At 38.6% G+C, this 22427-nt stretch overlaps 1 protein-coding gene across 2 annotated transcripts in view; it reads right to left on the reverse strand.

The window, feature by feature from the left end:
• The window catches only part of Copg2 (COPI coat complex subunit gamma 2), a 106726-nt gene that overhangs the window by 76722 nt on the left and 7577 nt on the right, over positions 1-22427 (reverse strand). For both annotated transcript variants that reach the window (XM_051175856.1, XM_051175855.1), the window contains one exon: positions 21387-21466. In XM_051175856.1, coding sequence (XP_051031813.1) covers positions 21387-21466 — 80 coding nt within the window. The remainder of the gene's footprint in view (positions 1-21386; positions 21467-22427) is intronic.

The raw sequence follows: 22427 nt of genomic DNA on the forward strand, positions 1-22427 counted from the left end.
ACTTAAATATACCTATAACCCCTAAGGAAACGGAAACAGTTATCAATACTCTCCCAAACAAAAAAAAAAAAAAAAAAAAAAAAAAAGCCCAGGCCCAGATGGATTTAGTGCAGAATTCTATCAGATGTTCAAAGAAGATAATACTAATACTTCTCAAATTATTTCACACAATAGAAACAGAAGGAACATTGCCAAACTCTTTTTATGAAACTACAGTTATCCTGATACTCAAACCACACAAAGACATGACTAAGAAAGAGAATTACAGACCAATTTCCCTCATGAATATAGATGCAAAAATACTCAATAAAATACTGGCAAACTGAATTCAAGAACACATCAGAAAAATCATCCACCATGACCAAGTAGCACTCATCCCAGACATGCAGGGATGGTTCAACATACGAAAATCCATCAATGTAATCCACCATATAAACAAACTGAAAGAAAAAAAAAACCCACATGATCATCTCAACAGATGCTGAAAAAGCCTTCAACAAAATTCAACACCCTTTCATGATAAACATCTTGGAGAGAATAGGGATACAAAGAAGAACATACCTAAACATAATAAAGGCAATATACAGTAACCCAACAGCCAACATCAAACTAAATGGAGAGAAACTCAAAGCCATCTCACTGACATCAAGAACAAAACCAGGTTGTCCACTCGCTCCATATCTACTCAACAAAGTATTTGAAGTTCTAGCAATAATAATAAGACAACAAAAGGAGATCAAAGGGATACAAATTGGAAAAGAAGAAGTCAAACTCTCGATATTTGCTGATGATATGACAGTATAAGTAAGTGATCCCAAAAATTCTACCAGAGAACTCCTACAATTGATAAACACCTTCAGTAATGTAGCAGGATACAAGATTAACTTAAAAAAAAAAAAATCAGTAGCCCTTCTATATATAGATGACAAACAGGCTGAGGAGGAAATCAGAGAAACATCACCTTTTACAATAGCCATAGATAACATAAAATATCTTGGAGTATAACTCTAACCAAAGACCTGTATGACAAGAACTTCAAGTCTTTAAATAAAGAAAATATCAAAAAATGGAAAGATCCCCCCATGCTCTTGGATAGGTAGGATGAACATAGTAGGAATGGCAATCCTACCAAAAGTAATGTACAGATTCAATGCAATCCCCATCAAAATCCCAGCACAATTCTTCACAGACCTTGAAAAGAACAATACTCAACTTCACATGGGAAAACAAAAAATCCAAGATAGCCAAAACAATTCCGTACAATAAAGGATCATCTAGGGACTTCAAGTTCTATCAGAGTGCTATGGTAATGAAACAGCTTGGTATTAGCATAAAAACAGACAGGCGGACCAATGAAATAAAATTGATATCAACCCACACACCTATGAAAAGCTAATTTTTGACAAAGAAGCTAAAAATATAAAATGGGAAAAAAGCATATTTAACAAATGGTGCTGGTATAACTGGCTGTCGACATGTAGAAGAATACAAATAGATCCATATCTATCGTCATGCACAAAACTCAAGTTCAAATGGATCAAAGACCTCAATATAAATCCATCCACACTGAACCTCATAGAAGAAAAAGTGGGAAATACATTCGAGTGCATAGGCACAGGAGACCACTTCCTAAATAGAACACCAGTAGCACAAACACTAAGAGCAACAATTAATAAATGGGACTTCCTGAAACTGAGAAAGTTCTGTAAAGCAAAGAATATGTTCAATAAGGCAAAACAGCTCCCTACAGAATGGGAAAAGAAAGATCTTCACTAACCCCACATCTGACAGAAGACTGATCTCCAAAATATACAATGAACTCAAGAAATTAGAAAGTAAACAACCAAGTAATCCTATTTAAAAAACGGGGTACAGATATAAACAGAGAATTCTCAACAGAACAATCTCAAATGATGGAAAGGCACTTAAGGAGATGCTTAACATCAGGGAAATGCAAATCAAAACCTCTCTGAGATTCCACCTTACACCTTCAGAATGGCTAAGATCAAAAACACTAATAACAGCTTATGCTGGAGAGGATATGGAGAAAGGGGAACATTCCTGCATTGCTAGTGTGGAAATCAGTATGACAATTTCTCAGAAAATAAGAGATCTACCTACTTCGAGACCCTGCAACACCACTGCTGGGCATATATCTAAAGGAGACACATTTACATCACAAGGACATTTGTTCAACTACATTCATAGCAATATTATTTGTAATATCTTGGAAAAAACCTAGATGCCCCTCAACTGAAGAATGGATAAAGAAATTGTGGTACATTTATTTGCACAATGGAGTACTACTCAGCGGTAAGAAACAATGGCATCCTAAAATTTACAGTCAAATGGACAGAGCTAGAAAAAAACATCTTCAGTGAGGTAACCCAAAACCAGAAAGTCAAATAAAGTATGTACTCACTCATAAGTGGATACAGGCATAAAGCAAAAGATACCCAGCCTTCAATCCACAACCCCAGAGAAGCTAGAACCCTCTTCCAGAAACAGATGGAATCAAATGCAGAAATCCACAACTGACCAATGAGCCAAGCTCCTGGAGTACAATTGAAGTGAGGGAGGAGAGATAATGAACAAAGGAGTCAAGACCATGATGGGGAAACCCACAGAATCAGCTGACTCAAGCTAGTGAGAGATCACTGACTCAGGTCTGACAAATGGGGAACCTGCATAAGACCAAACTAGACTCCCTTAATATACACAATGGTGTGACTGGGACAATGCATGAGGCTGCTGGCAGTGGGTCCACGATCTAACACTGATGCACAAACTGACTTAGTGGAACCCATTCTACATGGAGAGATACCCTGCTCAGTCCAGACACAGGGGTGTGGGGGTGGAGAGGTGCCTTGGTCCTGCCTCAATGAGATGATAGGACAGACTTAGGGGAGGCCTTACCCTCTCTGAGAACAGATGGGAGGTGGGAGGGAGTGGGGGGGAGCAGAAAGAGAGGAGGGAGAGGGAACTGGGATTGGAATGTAAAAAATAAATTAATAAAAAAATGAAACATAAATGCAACAGAACAGCAAAAAAATAACTTATATAATCTAAGAAAAATTAATGTACATATAACATTTCTTTTGTCTACTTGCCCATCTCTCAATTTTATCACACTTTTGCATTATTATGAAAAATATTTATAACTATATATACATATATTTATATTCAATTTTTATCAATAATTCCTAGAGTGGTTTACCTATTTACCCTTATTTTTATAAGATCAATATTCACTGCTAACTTATTTTCTAAAGCCTATTACAGAATTCACTCTTAACTTTAATATAACTGTAATTTGAATTTTTAATGATAAGAAATGCTCATTGATGTCATGATCCCTAAGTTCTTTCAAGTCTGGAAGTCTGACTATTCTCCCTGCATCTGAAAAACAACTTGCTTAGCAATGTGTAAACTACTCTTGAATCCCAGTCTTTCTCACAGCTTTGCAGACACTGTTGCCATTCTTTTGTGCCACTTAAAATGGTCATGAATGGTTAAAATCAGACTGGGTCAAGCGGTCAGTCTCTGGAGTCTGTACTTGTCTCTGCTGTCTGTCTGTCTGTCTCCCCCACCCCCACCCCCACCCTCCCTGCCTCCATTCATTACGCAGCACAGGCTGGCCTGGAACTTGTTACACTGCTCAGGCTGACTTGGAATCCAGTCCTTCTCTTTCAGTTTACAAAGGGCTAGGGTTCCAGACATGCACCACCACATCTATGTTTAAGGGACAGGCACTCTTTGTTTTTCTCAACAATATAATTTAGTCAACATGTATTTTAGCACTGGTCATTCTATTGCAATTTTTATTTAAATACACTATGCTATTTTAAGCTGTGCATTTCTTTTTCATAAACCAAGAAAAATTTCTCCTATTTTATCGTTGAATGTTTTGTTTTCTATAACCTGGGTTTGTCTCAGCAATATCAAAGGTTTGCCCCTCACTTCCACTAAGTTACCTTAATCTTTACTTTTTGTGCCACATTACAGTTAAATGTTTATTATATAGCAAGTAGTATTCTAGAAACTTGGATATGTTAGTGAGCAACAAAGACTCCTGCTGCTAACAAGTGTACATTCTAACAAGGATAATCTAAGAAATATTTTAGGCTTTGCAGGCTGTAAGACCTACTCACAGCTACAGTTCTACTATAGTAACACAAAAACATCCAAGCAGAACACATGCAGGGTTGGGGAGGGGGTATTATCACCAAGAGAGTTTAAAAGAAGTTTATATGGCTGGATTTCAAAATGGTTTAGCACTATTAATTCCTTCTTTCTTTCTATGCTGCTCCCTTTCCCAATGAAAATGATGTCAAGTGTGGCTCTCTGCCCACCCCTCTGCTATATCTGGGGAGCAGACATGGAGAGGTCTGTAAACCTATGAGACTAGGTGAGTCCCTCTTCACCCGGAGGAATTACACCAAGAAACATGCCCATACTAAGTTTTGACATTTTAAATGATGATATCTAGGACTTCTGAGCTAGAGGTTTTAGTCTCTGGAGGATATTATGAGAGGAAGAAAATATTTTACATGTAGGGCAGATGTGAAAGACTGATCAGTTAACTCCAATGTTCCAAAGATACCCAGCTATTATTCTCTAGAACCTACAAATTTATTTTATGTGGCAACGTTCTTTGTAGATGTGGTTAAAGATTTTAAGGTGGGAGGGAATCTGCCAGCATAGTGGGGTGTGGCCTAAATATAATTACAAGCATTGTCATGAGAGTAAAGCAGGAGACTGGCACAGAAGTGCACGTGACAAGGAAGCATGAGGCAATGTGACAATGCCTGTAGTCTTCTGAAGCTAGAGAAAATAAGCAAATGTCCTAGCGTGGCCGTAAAGAGCAAGTCTTGACACACCTCTGACTCCAGCCCAGTGAAACTGCTTTTCAGGGTTGTGTTGTGTGGGGGGTTATATGATGTGTGTGTGCACACATTCATGTGTAAGATGTATGCCACAGCAAGCATGCAGAGGTCAGAGGGAAACCTGAGATGCAAGCTCTTGCTTTTCATCTTGTTTGAAGCACCCCGTTGTTTTTCTGCACCATATGCCTGACCAGCTGGCCCATGAGCTTCAGGGACTCTCCTGTCTCTGCTTCCCATCTCACTACAGGGAGGCACTAGAGTTACAGATGCTAATTCACCACATGGGCTCTGGGGATTCAAACTCGGGTCCTCGTGATTCCATAGCATGCTCTTTGCCCAAGTCATCTTCCTAGTCTGATCTGTTTAAAAAAAAAAAAAAAATCTGTCCTGTTTTTAAGCTACCAAGCTGACTGTTCAAGTTAGCATGTTTGTAATAACTTGCTACAGCAACATTAGGAAACAGGCTTGGCATTTTTGTTGTTGTTGTTGTTTCTGAATAGGATCAATTAGTAAATATTTTAGAATTTTGTAGGCTATACATTTTCTCAATACTACCCCGTCTTTCATAGTATGAAAGCTATCATACACAATACATAAAAGTGAGTGTGGCAGGTTGGGGATTTAGCTCTGTGGTAGAGCACTTGCCTAGCAAGCACAAGGCCCTGGATTTCGCTCCTTGGATCCAGAAAAAAAAAAAAAAAAAAAAGAGAGAGAGAGAGAGAGTGAGAGAGAGACAGAGAAATACAACTAGAGCAATAAATGGGTGTGGCTATATTCAAATAAAATTTTATTTTAAAAGATTAAGCAGTGATTTTAGCCATAGCCCACATTTTCCTAAATTATGCTATTTATAACTATTTTAGCTTCCCTGTGTATTAAAAAGGCTTGCTCCAGAGAGCTCATATGGGAATGTGCTAAAAGAACTATGAAGCACAGGAAAGACAGCAGGTTAGTAGATAAAATCAGTATAAACCGATTTTCTCCAGTTTGCAACTAGATATTTAATAAGCAATTCCATGGTTGGGGTATGAAGTGTTATTTCAAAAAGTCCATGTGTTAAAGACTCGGTTGCCAGCTACTGGGCTTTTGTGATCCCCTAATGGGTTTGTAGTATGAAGGCATCACTGAGAGGTGCTAGAAACCTCAGGAAGGAAAACCTGGCTGCAAGAGGCACTTCACTGGGGGGGGGGGGGGTGCTTTGGAGGGCGTGTCTTGTCCCAGACTTTTTTCTCTGCTGCTTTCTGTCTCCTGTTTGCCCAATGGCCCACTTGCACTACCTGCCCCCAGCTTCACCAGGTGTGAGTATAGAAGCAAGAGAGCCACGTGACAATGGCCGTGCCTCTAAAAGTCTTTCCTCCATTCATTTTTGGCAGGTACAGTATCACAGAGACTAAAAACAGACTATCTCCTAAGGAGCATTTGAAATACATCCCAGAGCCATTACTCCCTGGCTAAACATTAGCCTTAAACTTCTCCCACATTTCTGGGGCATATAGATATGGTTGTGAGTATGTAATCTCACTGGATGGGTAACAAAATGCATAACGCAAGCCAGAAATTCGGTAATATAAATTAAATGAGGGGAATCCTGAACAAAATTGCTCACTATACCATAGCTGAAATCAAAGAAGCCTGAAACTACGCCAAGTGACTCAGAAGAAGCATCTAATACAGGATGTATATATCCTTCAGTTTGTTTATCTCTGTTAAGCTTAATCTACTACTGAAGTCTCAAGATGGTAACCACTTACTATTTCAACCAAAGCCTAAACACAGGAAAGTGAGCAGAACACACAGTACCTAATCCTTGCTTCTACAACTCATTCTAAGGCTAACTATGCACACTGTAAGAGAGATCACCCCCACTCAGAGTCAGTAGATGACATATCCAGACACCAAATTCTTAGCACAATGGAGATTTATTACACTGAAGGACCAAAGGGAGGTGGAGTACAGAGGCAGACAGCAAGCAACAAAGCAGGCTTTTTTGTTTGCTTTTTGTTTTGCAGGTTTTTGTTTTGCAGGAGTGGATTTTTTTAAGGAGAAAAGGGGGAAATCTGTGCTAGGTTGAGTTGGTAAATTCTGATTGGATATATTAGCGAAATAATGAATTTTGATTGCTGAAACTTGGTGTTTCATCTCAGGAATGAGTCAGTGGCCAAATAAGGGAACAGACCATCGGGGTTAGCTTTCGGGATTTAATCTAATGGTTTTTAGCAAGGGGGAGAAGGGTAAAAGGCAAAACCTACTGGTGCCATATTTGCCATGCTTGGGCCTGTTTGCCATGCTTGAACCTGCTAGGGCCCTTCATCCATCACCTCTTTCCATTTACTTTACTTCCCCCAATCCTTAGTATGTACTTAATCTGCTCTTGTTATCTCTCCAGGATATGACTCAAACCTATATTTCACAGGATTTGAGCCCATTGTTGGATGCACCCTCGTTGGACTATTAGTTGTTCCCTATTTCTAATCCGCTACTGTCATAGGCATGAAAGGACCAAAATGTATTCAAATGAGTAACATGGATTTGAAATACAGTGCTTTTTGCTGTCACTATACAAAATCAAGATCAATTCATGACCTCTATGAGTGCTTACTTTACCTTCACTAATATGGGAACTTTAAAGTGGCCCAGCAGTCACAATGTAGTTCATTTCCTGCCCCAGGCCTTCACTGATGTGGGAGCATGGGGTGCCCTTGGTTGTCAACTTCTCATTCAGGGGTATACAAATGGTAAGTGTGGGGCATTTCTGTGTGAGGACAACCATCACCAAACGGAACTAGAAGCCTGTTAAATGTTTCTGCCTTTTTATCCCTCAACTAATAAGGATCTCAAATCCACACTAAGAGTGAGACGAGAATGCTGGCTACTCTATTTTTGCTGATATACCTTAGACTGAGTTAATTTGTCATCAATAGAAACGCATTTGTTTATAGTTCTGGAGGATGGCAAGTTCAAGGTCTGGTACTAATAGATTTAATGTGTGGTGAGGGCCTGGTCTTTACAGAAGGCACTATGCAGGGAGATTCAAATAGTCAAAAGGCCTGAAGAGCAAGAGGCAGCACTGCAAAACTTCTTTTAAAATAGAATTAATATGTTAAGTGACCAATTAATATCCTCTACAGCCCTCTTTTCTTCATATCACTGCACCAGAACTAAAACGGCACCATACATACGCCATCATATACTGCTTCATAGAGCAGTGGTTCTGAACCTTCCTAATGCTGAGACTCTTTAATATAGTTCCTCATGTTTTGGTAATCCCCAACCATAAAATTAATTCCACTGTTACTTTGTAACTCTAATGTTACTACTGTTATGAACCATAATATAAACACCTGATATCAAGATATCTGACATGTGACACCCAAGGGGGTCACGACCCATGGGTTGAGAATTGCTGTCCTAGAAGAACATTCTTCAACATCACTGAAAACCATCTCTGACTTAATACCCTCCAGTAGGCATACCACCTCTACACTGGGCTTCCTGCTCCTAGGCAAACTAGATTATGACAACCATTACATCTCACACTCTTGTCTATTGTCACATTGTTTTGCCATAAAATAAGTGGCAATGTCTTGTAGCATACTATGACAATAAATCAAGACATAGTTTTCATCAAAGCAGACCTTGGCTTGTTTTACATTTCATAGTGTTTCAGTTACTCCAATATCCTATTCCTTTACGTAGATCCACATTTTCATTACCACTTTATTTCAATCAAAAAATTTTTGTATTTATGTTAATAAAACTAAAAATGAATTACTTCAGGTTCTGGATGTCTAAAATTGCCTTTATATCATTTTAAAGAAATGCCTGTGTACTTGTGCTTGTTTGGGATGGTATACTCAAGTGGAGCTGCATGCATGTCACAGTGCATGTGTGTTTCTGCCAGTGATCCCTCACGTCGCACCACTGTGACTTCACTGAACCCTTGGCTCTGAGCACAAAACACTCGCTCTTGTACAACACAGACCATCTTACCAACAGTGTCAACAACGCTGCCTCAAACACTCTGGCTCAGGTCTCAAGAGTACTGTGGGTATGAACTGCAGTGCTTTTCCTGTACAAATAAAATTTCTGCCTTTATAAAACATAATTTATGCCAGGCATTAATGTCTTTAATCCCAGCACTCAGGAGGCAGAAGCAGGCTCTGTGAGTTTGAGTCCAGCCTGGTCTACAGAGCTAGTTCCAGGACAGGCTCCAAAACAATACAGAGAAACCCTGTCTCAAAAACCAAAATAGTAGTAGTAGTAGTAGTAGTAGTAATAATAATAATAATAATAATAATAATAATAATAATAACAACAACCCATAATTCTGCAGCATGTCAGTATCAAATTACTCATCTTTAGGTTGTTATTAAATTAGAATGTTTGATTTTTAAAACTGTTCTTTGAGATGGTTACTTGAATTTCACAAAAAATTGTTAAATGAATTTCGGATTGAAAAACACTTCCTTCTGCAATTCTGTACTACACACATCTGTATAAAGCACCATTCCCAAGACTGAAATTTATAAAGTAAAATCAACTCTAAAATTATCGAAGAGGTTCTGCAGCCTATAGTATTAAATATTCAGCTAAAATTTAATTCCTTACATAAAAGAATATCATTAGTATAAAAATTTGTTCAATTTAATAAGTGGTAAAATAAAATGCATACCAAAATTGTTTCATAATATGATTCTTTATATTATCAGTAAAGCTTTTATGTGTACTACTGTTTTATATGTGCAGAGTCATACAGCTTAATTGCACAGGCAAAAGTGGCTTTAAGTGGAAAACAATTAAGAAGCCCTGGTATGGCTGCTTTCTGAGGAATCACCCCTGTGTACTCCCCTAGTGGCTGTACTAATTTGTATGTAAGGGTTCCTTCCTCTGCATCCTTAACATCCTTAGCTTAGGTTTAGTTTTCTGGCAATGGCCATTCTGACTGGAATAATATTGGCTCTTTGGTGCAGTTTTGATTTTCATGGTTCTGATGTCTGGAGATACTGGGCTGTTTATCACATTTGTATTGGCCATTTGACCTTCTTTTGAGAAATGTCTTTTCTTATCATTTGCACCTCTTTGACTGGATTTAATTTTTATGTTGTATTTTTTTATTTTTATATACTCTAGGCATTAATTCACTGTCAGATGGATGTATGCAGAGCTTTCTTACCACCCTGCAGACTGTCTCTTCACTCTATTGCCTCCCTGCTATGAAAAAGCTTAGTGAATTTAATGTGATCTTGTTCCTCAGTCCTTGCTTCTGTTTTCTGGGCTACTGTAGCACTATTGGGAAAATCACTGCCAGATCAAAGTTTAGGGTGTCCCACTAAAATCTTTCATCCTTTTTTTTTTAGTTTATTTTTATACAAAATAATTCTAATTTTTCCAGCACCAGTTGTCAAAGAGGCTGTCTTTTTCCCAAAGCAAGCCTTCAGCATCTTTTACAAGAAACATTTAGATACAGATGTATAGTTGTATTTCTGGGTCTTCTGTGTGTCTATATCTATAGTGGTATCATGCTGTTTTTCACTACTGTGACTCTGGAATATATTTTGAAATCAGGTACTATAGATCACTCCAACATTGTTCTTTTTGCTCAGTATGCAATGGGTATTTATTGTCTTAGTCCACTACTGTATTGCTTTGACACCATGACCAAGGCTTAGCCATTGCCTACATTTTCAGAGATTTAGTCCACTATCATCGTGGCAGGATATACAGGCAGGTGCTAGAGCAGTAGGTGAGAGCTACATCCTGACCTATAGGCTGAAGACTCTAGGCTTCGCAAGAGCTTTTGAAACTGCAAAACCCATGCTCAGTGACACATTTCCTCCAAAAAGGCCACACTTCCTAATCCTTTTAATCCTTTCAAACAGTGCTACTCTCTGGTGACTAAGAATTCAAATATATGAGCTGATGGGAGTCATGCATATTCAAACTACCTTGGCGATCCTTTTTGTATCTATGTGAATTTAAGATTGTGTTTTCTAGTTCTGTTAAGCATACTATAATGGGAGATGTCATTCTGTATATATGTTTATTTTATTGGTTGCTGAATAAAACACCGTGGCCAAAAGGGCAGCAAGATAGGCAGGTCTAGGAGATAAGGATGATTCTGGGAGGTGTAGGCAGAGAGCAGTCACCATATAGGACACCAGAGGAGTAACAGGGCCCAGAACCTTTCTCCAATAAGATAAGAACACATGAATATACTTAGATAAATAGAAATGGGTTAGTAATTAAGACAGAGCTGCCCAATAAGAAGCCCTAGTCATTGGCCACCAGTATTATAATTAATATAAGTCTCTGAGTGTTCATTTGGGGATGAAACAGCTGTGGGACCACGCTGGTAGGAAAGAGTTATTGTAATACTACTATTGATCTTTCAACTGGGAATTATATTGAATCTCAAGATTACTTTTTATACCCTGAACATTTTAAATGTATCATGAGACTCTTGAGTTCTATTAAAAGATGTTGATGTTTTAGTTAGAAAAGAATTAATTACATTCCAGATCCCACCTGTCCCATGCGTGGTGATTTCAAAGTTAGTTCACACTTCAAAACCTTTGTCATGCCTTTTTACCTCTGTGCTGCCTTGAAAAAGCACTCAGATCTTTCCAGATCTTCCAGAATGTCCCCGAATGTCATTTTTGCCATACTTTATGGCTATCAGTGACCTCTTTTATCAGTTCTCTTAACCAGAAATTATCAGTTTTAATTCCTGTGCTAATGCCCAATTTTACATAACTAGGCTTACTCTTAGGATAAGGAAAACTAAACAGAAAGTTCTTAATAATAATAATAATAACAATGAGTGGATTTCTCCCTACTTGTCATGTACCAGGAACACCCTTTCCAGGGTGTTTTTTCTCAGGGTTTCCATGTCGATAATACCAGTTACATACCATAGTATTTCTATCACCGGGGCTGACCTTGGGGGAAAAAGTAACAAGAATTCTTCTCTGTGCTCTGCAATTCAGGTTCTCCACTGGGCCCTCCTGTTCAAATTGGTGCTCAGACCACAGAGGTAGCATCCTCCCTGGAGCCCCACTGGGTAGAGACCTAATTCACTCTTCCAAGAATACAAGGAGCATAACTCACAAAGTTTGCTGTTGTTTTATCAGTCATTTAATAAGTAATGTGCCCCCCCCCTTGACTTGATATAATTTCCTTTATGGAGGCCTCAGTAGTTTACTTTGTATTTTTCCTCAAGTTTTTAGTTGTACTGCTGGGAAAGACAGACTACAGTGTCCTTACTTCATCTTGGCTAGAATTAAAAGTCTCTGACCTTCATTTCTATTCATTGTTGTTCATTAGGTTTTTGGAGATGTTTTATGATGTGGCATCAGTTTATTATTTCACTTCAAGAGCTTGTCACAATTTCATTTGAAAAGGAAATAAATGTTAATCCAAACAATCAGTCTTACGAACAAAATAAGAAAAAACAAAGGAAGCAGACACAGAAAGGTTTCTCAACACTCATTAAGTCACATCTTTCACATCTGCAACTATGTAACAAGACTTTCTGAAGACAGAGAGGAAAATAAATAATCCTCAGATTTCCAAAGCCCTTGCTTAAAGGAGAAAAGCAGATTATATTATGTTCACCTTTTGCAACATGCCTATACAGAATTTCTATAAATGGAAGACACTGTTCAAACTTTAATGGTACAAGCTCTTTCTCTCAAAAACTTTAATGGTGCAGAGGGCAGAAAATATTTAAACAGAGTACTGAACAACTCACTAAATACTAGAACATACATACAAAACAGTGCTTTAAGAACAACTCAAACTAGAAGACTGTCAAGCAGAATAGGGAAATAAATACACAAGATACTAAGTGTCTGAGCTATGCAAAAAAGGAAACATGACAGAAATGTAAAGAGATACAAGGTATCAAATAGCATTCAGAGTCTGGCCAACAGAACTGCACTGATAACTCCCAGGATCACAGGCAGGAGGTAAGTAAGCACTTTGAAGTACAAACTGGCGAGGAAATGGGAGATAATTTAAGACTATAAAGTTTCTCACATCTAAAGATAGTAGAACTTCAAATATCATCTGGAAATTCATTTTTTTGATTTTGCAATGAAAACATTATTGAAGATCTCTGAAAGAAGAATTTCGCCACAGAAAAGACTGAGCAGGTCCCTGATAGCCATTCCTCAAACTAGTCATCCAAGGACAACAAAGTCATCCAGTCAGAAAAACTGGCTCAGGTCTATATGCTTCTTATCAAGTAAATGAAAAGACTTCACTTTCCTAAAACTATTTTCATCCCCAACCAGAATCCATACATTAACTCTACAATTCAAAATTTTTACATGATTACAAACTCTACAACACATTTATTATTCACATATCATGATTTATGGACCACTGATTTTATTTACTGAGACTAGAGATAGTAACTTAGCACAAACTGAAACTGAAACCCACTTTTCTTCCTTGTTGCTGTAACCAAATGCTTTACAGAAACCAACAGCAATTTTTTTTTGGGGGGGTCTCATGGTTTCAGAAGGTTCCGCCCATTGTGGTGAATAGAATATAGCAGAGAAGTTGAAGTCATTATGGGTCAAGAAGCAAAGAGATGGAAATGACTGGATTCTGATGACCTTCCCCATCCTATAGGCCTCCAGCCTATATAAGAAGGTATCACCCACATTCCAAGTGGATATTCTTTTCTTAGTTCAGGCTCTCGGGGAACAACTTACAAATACATGCAAAGTTGTGCCTCACCAATCTTGTGGGTGACTCTAAAGCTACTGAGATCTACATCACCCCTGCCACACATATGCTACTTCCACAGTGCGAGCGATGGGCCAGTCTTCATGGGCTCCCACAGAAAACACTACTTCCACAGTGCGAGCGATGGGCCAGTCTTCATGGGCTCCCACAGACAACACTACTTCCACAGTGCGAGCGATGGGCCAGTCTTCATGGGCTCCCACAGACAACACTACTTCCACAGTGCGAGCGATGGGCCAGTCTTCATGGGCTCCCACAGAGAACAGTGTCACCAGACGTTAATCTATGTGACCAACTTTAAGCCACTAACAAAATCTCTTTAAGTTTGTGGTTTTGTTTGTGTGTTTTGTTTTGTTTTGTTTTAGACAGGATTTCTCTGTGTAATGGCTCTGGCTGTCCCAGAACTCTGTAGATCAGGCTGGGTAAACTCCATCTACAAAGCTGGCCTCAAATTCACAGGGATCCACCTATCTCTGCCTCCCAAGCACTGAGATCAAAGGTATGTGCCACCACTGCCCAGCAAGTTATACTTTGAGTTGTAATGTAAACCAAAACTATCTAAGTGTTTAGTTAGATGAGTTTTGGCAAGTGTGATAAACATGTAACCACCCAAAATAAACTACCGAACACCTGCATGTCCATAGAAAGCTCTCCATGCTTATTTCTAGGCAATTTCCTCCAAGTCCCCATTACAACTTCTAGCAACACAATGAGTTTGGGCTGCCCTTGACATTTATAAAAGTAGAGCCACCCAGGATGATTCTTTGTGTCTTTTTGGTTTTGTTCCAACATAAAGTTTTTGAGGTTTATTTATGCTGTTGTCTTAACCAGCAATATGTTCCTTTTGATAGCTATACAACAGGTCACTACATGAATACATCACATTTTGTTTATCCATTCTTCTATACATAGGCACTTTGAGTTATCTGTAATCTAAACCTATTACAAATAAAGCTGCCACAAAATTCTTAAACAGCCTTGTATTTAGGCACATATTTTCATTTTCAGTGGGTAAATATCTAAACAAGTTACTGGTCACAGGGTTAGTACCTGTTTAACTTTACAAGAAACTGTCTTTTAAATAGTTATAGTTCTACTATAGTATATGAAAGTTTTAATTGTTCTATCTACTCTATTATTACAGCAAAAGTTTGCTATTCTTGTTATTGTTTTTGTATTGCCAGGCTTCTTTAATTAGCCTATGGTACAATAGCTAATTAAGATTTTAGTTTACATTTCCCTGTACTTACTATTCATTCATATATATTCTATTATGAAGAATCTGCCTTCAAGTTTCCCTGCCCTTTAACACAACCATCTATGTGTTCAGAATGGCAATCTGTACTACTTGTTTTCTATTCTTACTGTAACAAATTACCACAATTAGAAGCTTAACAGCACACATCTATTATCTTACAGTTCTGGATAATCGAAATCCAACATAGTAATCACTAGGCCAAAAACCATTGTTCCATGAAATCTGCATCCATTTCATCTGCAAAATACATTCACCCCATCCCGAGATCTCCCCAAACTGTAGCATCAAGTCAGTCTAATATCTAAATTTCACTGATTCAAAATTCTCAATCTTATCAAAATCATCAGGGTGAGGTCCTTGTCATTCCTGGTCCAACAATCATCCCTATCTCTGGATCTGTGACAAAAAACAAAATGTAAGAATGCCACAGTATAACAATTACAGATGTTCCCATTTTGAAAAAGAGAAAATGGTAAGATAAGTCACTGGCTTTGTGATGGCTAATGCAAATTATCAAATTCGACAAAACCTGGAATCGCTGGAAGAAGGACCTTTGGGCATGTCTTGGGGGATTATTTTGGATCTGCCCACTGATGGGAGATGTCATTCTGTAAATGTTTGTCATGCTGGTTAATGAATAAAGCACTGTTAGCCAATAGGAAAGGAAGATAGGAGGGGCTAGGAGATAAGGAGGAAATAGGAAATAGTAAGGAGGAGTCAAGATGGAGAATGTGGAGAGAATGGAACCGCCAGCCGCCTCTTGCTGGTAAGACCACGTGGAAATACATAGAAATGGGTTAATAATTAAGACAGAGCTAGCCGATAAGAAACTAGCACCTGGCCAATAGCATTGTATCAAATACAGAGTCTCTGTGCATTATTTGGGGCTGGCGCGGCGGTGGGACAAGACCAGCGGCGGCAGGCGGAAAAACCGTACTCCTTACAGCCCACCGTGGGTGGCACCATTCCCCAGGCAGGGAGTCCTGTACTATATAGGAGTGGGAAAGGCAAGGTGAATACTAAGCATGAATTTGTTAATTGCTCTTTTCTTCTCTGTGGACATAATGTCCCTCAGACTCCTGCTGCTGTGGCTGTCCTACCCTGATAAACTGTAACCTAGAACTCTGAACTTTAAAAATATGTGACCAGCTCTTTCAAGTTCCTGCTGCTTTGACTTCCTGGTAATAATGGAACTGCAAACCAAATAAGCCTTTTATCCTTAAGTTGCTCTTGACAGGGTATTTTGTCACAGCAACAAGAAAAGAAACTAAGACAGGCCCTCAACAGCTTTAGAATGAAGCCAGGCGAAGTGCTTAAGCAGCAATCTAAGAAGTCTCCGTGCCACTCTTCAGGCCTGCACCTCTGCCCACGTAGTCAGCCGCCTTCATTTGGCTATAAAGTGCAGCTAGCATGCAGTGACAACTGGAGGTCCATTAGCCTATTTCCTAGATGCTGAATTCTGAAGTACTGAAGGCTTCTTTAACTTTGCCCTCTCTGTGTCCCTTCAAGTCCAAGACAGTAGTATTTCTGTGGGTATAATATACTCAAGTAAGTACCTTGTGGGTCTACCATAGGCAGACTCACAATGCAGACCCTGCATTTAGACAGAGGCTCAACCACAGATCCTGCCTTGAAAATCTCATCCCTATCTTCAGCTTCTGCTTAAATGCTGAGGACTCACTGCTGATCTCATTAGTGTTCCAAATGAACACTTTGCTCTTTTGATCTCATTTTCCAGTACTGACTCCCTTTGTTGTTTCTCTATAGCACACTTTCATGACAGGGACTCTCCCAGTCTTAACACCCTATGCCCTGTAGACAGAGAATTTCCAAAATTGTTAAGTCCTCATTTTTGATGATTTGTGTTGTTGGTGTTATTTCCTTGGTTTTGTGGTGGTTGTTGGTTTTGAGATAGGACCTCATGTAGCCTAGACTGGCCTCAAACTTGCTATGTTGCCAAAAATGCCCTGAACTCCTGATCCTCCTGCTCTTACCTCCCAAGTCCTAACTAAAGAAAACCTGGTTCTTTTTAAACAGGTCTTCCCTCAACTTACCTACTTTCAAATTTTACTAATCACATAAAAAGAAATCAGAATGTATCTTCAACACTTTGCTTAGAAATCTCACCAGTTAAAAATCTAAGTTTATTTATTGCAAGTCATGCTCCTCACATAACCACAGAATATAATTTTGATAAGCTTCCTGCCCTATAATAAAAAGATTCCTCTTCCTACATCTTTATTTTCCTCTGAATCCTCACTATTGGCATCTCTAATGCTTATGTTTACACTAACAATCTATTCACAGTGACTTAGATATTCTTTAAGGTGATTTTTTTTCCTTCTCCTTTAACTTCTGAATCTATTTCCACTAACAGACTAAGGCAGTGGTTCGCAACCTTAACTAACGCTAGGACCCTTTAATACAATTAGTTCCTCATGCTGTGGTGACCCCCAACCATAAAATTATTTTCATTGCTACTTCATAAGTGTAATTTTGCTACTGCTATGAATTATAATGTAAGTATCTGTGTTTTAGGGGGTCCCCATGAAAGGGTCATTTAACCCCCAAAGGAAGTATGACCCTACTGGTTGAGAACTGCTGGTCTAGGATTTCCTAACATACCCTCAAAGTTCCAAAGCTACTTTCAGATTTTACATTACAGCAGCACCCTGTATTGCTTTTCTACTCAACTGTCACTCTAACAAGTACCACGAAGTTAGAGGGTTAAAGTAATATTCAAATGAGTTGGTATCCAAAACAGGTCTCACTGGAAAACTGAGATGTTTGGAGGTCTACATTATGGAAGCTTAGGGGTTTGCTGGGTTTGAGTATGACCTTTAAAGGTCCAGGTACTGGAAGCTTATTGCCCAGAATGGCAGTAGGGATGTGGCAGAACCTCTAACACAGGGGACCTAGCACAAGGTACTTAAGTCACTGGTGATGCTGCCTCCAGAAGTGATTACAGAAATCACTGAGAACACGGTTAGTCTTGCAAGACCAAGTGTTATAAAAAATAAAAATACTGGCTTCCTACATCCTCTGACTTCTGGTCTTAACCACCTGATCTCTTTTGTATACACATACACCCCTGCCATTATGCTTTAATTATATTATAATCCAAGGAGCCCCCAGCAGAGGTCAAAGAGTTGGAGCTACTCAACTGCTGTGATTTGGATGACAAATGTCCTCCATAGGTTCATGTGTCTGGCTGTTTGGGAAAGCTGCGGAGCCTTTAGGAGGTGAAGCCTCGTGGGTCACTGGGGGCAGCAGCCTTTGAGGTCTTACAGCCCAGCCCACCTCCTATTTGCTCTCAGCCTCTTGGCAATGGATGAAATGTGATCAGCCAGCGTCCAAGTCCTGCCACCCCTTCCCACCATGTCTTCCCACCATGACAGACTGAACCAAAACAGCCCTTTCCCTAAGCTGCTTTAGTCAGGGTATTAACCACAGCAACAGGAGAAACAGGCTCCAATCTTGAACTTTTAGTCACACATGAAGTAAATAAACCTCCCTACTTTTTACAGAAGCCAGCCCCAGGCATTGTTTCGGCAACAATGTAAAAACAAGTAAAAAAAGAAAAGAACAAGAAAGTAAAGATGGGTGAATCCATTTCCTCATTTCTCTCAACTTCAGAGGTCACTTGTGCCTTGTGACTCACCGCCCTTCCTCCATTTTCAAACCTTTCACAGCATGTCTGACCTTGCTTGCATCTTTCCTGACATTCTTCTGCCTCCCACTTAAATTTTTATAAAGACATGTTTTTACTTTGTGTGTGTGTGCGCGCGTGCGTGCGTGAGAGAGAGAGAGAGAGAGAGAGAGAGAGAGAGAGAGAGAGAGAGAGAGAGAGAGACTGAATGGCATGAGGAGGCCAGAAGAAGGTCTTCTCTTGGGTCCCTTAGAGCTAGAGTTACAGGTGGTTGTAAGCTGTCCAATATTGGTGATGGGAATCAAACATGAGTCATTGGAAAAGCAGCAAGCACTATCTACTGCTAGCCATGTCTCCAGCCATCTACTTCCATTTTTAAGAATACTTACATTTTTAAAGGACCACATGAATAAATCAGAATACTCCTATCAGCTTTAACTGCCCTTTTCCATAGAATATAACATATTCTCAGGTTCTAAGAATTTGGACATAAACATCATCAGAGGACCATTATCCAGCCTACCATACATACTAATCACTTAAGAGCACTAGAAATAAACCATAATTATATCAAGTAAGGCTCAGAGGGAAGCATTAACCACTGAAAGAACAAATAACACAGTTACTTTATCTTTAATTTTTCAAGTATTTAGTGAATTTTAAAAAAAAGTAACGGAAGGGTTTCTCTTTCTTATTTGTGGCAGATACCACTAGATGACTAATTCAACACTAATTTTCAACCCCTTCCTTCCTTGCCTGCTCCTAGTACTTGGACTATGAAAGCTAAACACTCACTTTCCTGGCCTCCTAAAGAGGCATACAATATGGATGTGCCAAATGAAATCTAAAATTTGCTCAGGAAATGTTACTGCATTCCTGCTAAAAGAGGCAGATGGTGCTGGAGCCCCTTGGCCCCTTCCCAGGTTCTCCTGCTTAAACACGGGACACTGCCAGTAATTCAAGCATCCTTGTTGCCATGATGGAGTACATCCAAAAGAATCCAAGCGACACTAGCCCTGTCACTGTCAAATGGCTGCAGCAACACCAGCTACTCTGTGTCTCCAGAGTTATAGTTACTTAAGGGAAAACACATTTTCATCTTATATTACTTTTTATATCTGCTTTTCTGATATTGCCAATTGAAAGCTTTAATTGAAATTGTATTCAACATAACTAAACAAAAACATCTTCGCTCAAAATGTATTTCATTGTATGAAAACTATATTCAGTTAAATAAATTATAATTAATCATTAAAAGGGCAACTATTTTTTAAGTAACATTATATATTTTACTATAAATTATATAGATTAATTCTAAGATATTTAGAAATTACCAAACTTTTAAATAAAACATTAGCTACAATTCAAGCAACCAAAGATAAATTACCATTACTACATTACTGTGTTCACCACCGTATGTTATACATACACATACATATATAGTGTGTGTGTATTATATGTATATATATATATGTATATATATATATGTATATATATATACTATTACTACTTTACTGAGTTTTCACCATATGTTACATACATATATAAGCTATTTCAAAGTCAAAGAATACCCAGCTTCCACTCAGTATTATGTTTACTAAGGAATATTTCCTAATGTGAGTATCCCATGCTTACTAAGTAATTTTAGCAATGACACACAACAAAAGAGTGATCCAGAACATGGTGTTGCTGAGGATGAAATTTCCCAGCATTTCATAAATACTGCCTAAGTGCCTTCCAGAAAAACAAAGTTCACGTATGACTCTATGTCTGTGTACCAGAGCAACAGTCTTCCTTGGAGAAATGTAATGACACTTCTTCACTCTCCTGCTGATCTGATAAGTAAATAGATTACACCTCATTCTTCAGTTTTTACTTTACTTATTTTGGTTATTAATGACAGTGACTAAAGATATTTACATATTTATAGCGGTTATTTTCAGAATATCTCTCAGTATTTTTTTAAGAATAAAAGTTCTTTATACGTAAAATGATAATGTTTTGATACTATTTGTTTTAAGTATTAATACCCCATTTCAGTAAGCAGTTACTTTTCAGTTTTGCTTATATTTATTTTAATGAACTTTAAAGATATTTTTATGCCTGGTATGGTGGCATATGCCTTCTATCCCAGCACTTAGGAGGTAGAGGCAGGTGAATCTCTGTGAGTTTGAGGCCATCCTGGTCTACAAAGCAAGTTCCAGCACACCCAGGGCTACTTAGAGAAACCCTGCCTCAAAACCAACCCTCCTCCAAAAGGAAGGAATTTTATTCTATTTGTATACAGAGTCTGTTTGCAGGTATGTATATATATTACATGTGTATCTGGCATCTGCAGGGTATGTATGTGTATCACATGTGTGCCTGGCATCCACAGGGTGTATATGTATATCATATGTATGTCTGGCATCCACAGGGACCAGAAGAGGGTGTTGGACCCCTAGTAACTAGAGTTACTGACAGTTACAAGCCACAACACAAGTACTAGGGAGTGAACTCAGGGTCTCCACAAGGGCAGCAAGTTCTTAACCACTTGAGCCATCTCTCAATTCCAATTTTTATAAACGTTTAAAAATGAACCCACAGTCTATTATCAATACCCTCTGTAACCCTCTTAGCAGATAAGGATGATTTTTATATAATGGGTTATAGAAAAGAATGGTTTAAGATATAATATTTTTTGCAAATTCTTATTGGCAAAAAGAAACATTAACTCAAGAGAATAACAAATATCATATATGACAATTGCATTTAGGAAAAGAATGATTAAAGAAAGAGAACAACACATATTCCATTGATACGTAAGCATTTTATCCTAGACTGTAGACTATTCACATACCTGCTTGTAACGATGATCACATCCTCAGAGATGGTGGCCATTTCTTTAATGGTAAGGTAGCACATTCTCCTCAGTGTTTGCTGAAAGTGTATTTACAGATGTTACCAAGTTATTTGTAAGAACCCTTGCTAATTCTTTTAAGTCTAGAGAGTATATTAAGTGGTGTTCCTGAGCCAGGAGGTAGCACAGAGGGTAAAGGTGCTTTCCACCAAGTTGGATGGTTTGGATTTAATCCCTAGAACCCAAAAAATGAGAATAGAAACAACTCCCACAAGTTATAAACTTTCTTGGCTTTGCCAATTCTATTTGCCCTTCCTGCTGCCTGTGATCTGCCTATGGGCAGCTAACTGGTGCAATCTCTGGGCTCATCTTGCTGGCTTCCCTTTTTCAGATCACAGTCCTTGCATGCTGCACATACCGTCTGGAAACTGAAACTTCATGTTTTGTTTGGGTCTTTAGTATTTATGGTAGCAAGGTAAATTCAGCCCTACACACAGCTGGAAACAAAACAGAAATGTGGTCCTTAACATCAAATTATGGAGTAATTTATCCAAAATAACTGTTTTTCTTTTTCTACCCCTTTTTTCTGCTTCTTTCACCACTGATTTCTAACCCTGCTACCTCACAGTTAAAATATGATTTTGTTCCTTTAAAATTACTTGTCTGCTTGTATTCCGATTCTGTAGTAAAGTTCTGTAAATGTTGTGTTCTTCATTTATATATAAAGTTAGATAAACTATGTGTTTGTCTTTTTTTCTTCTCTTTCTCTAATTCTCTTGCTTCGCTTTTAATGGACCTCACACTATGACACGGGCTAGACTTGAACTCAATAGGCAGTCAAAAATGGCCCTAAACTTCTGGTGCTTCCTGCCAAGTGGTTATAGGTGTACACCATCACACCTGGTTTAGGAGGGGCTGGAGACTGAACCCAGGGCTTCATGCATTCAAACCAAGCACTCTACCAACTAACCAGTATCTTCAGTTCATTCTATTTTACTCCAATTATTTTAGGAAAAAAATTAATAGAAAAAAAAGTGAATC

This window comes from Phodopus roborovskii, unplaced genomic scaffold (genome assembly GCF_943737965.1).
Source record: "Phodopus roborovskii unplaced genomic scaffold, PHOROB, whole genome shotgun sequence".
NCBI lineage: Eukaryota > Metazoa > Chordata > Mammalia > Rodentia > Cricetidae > Phodopus > Phodopus roborovskii.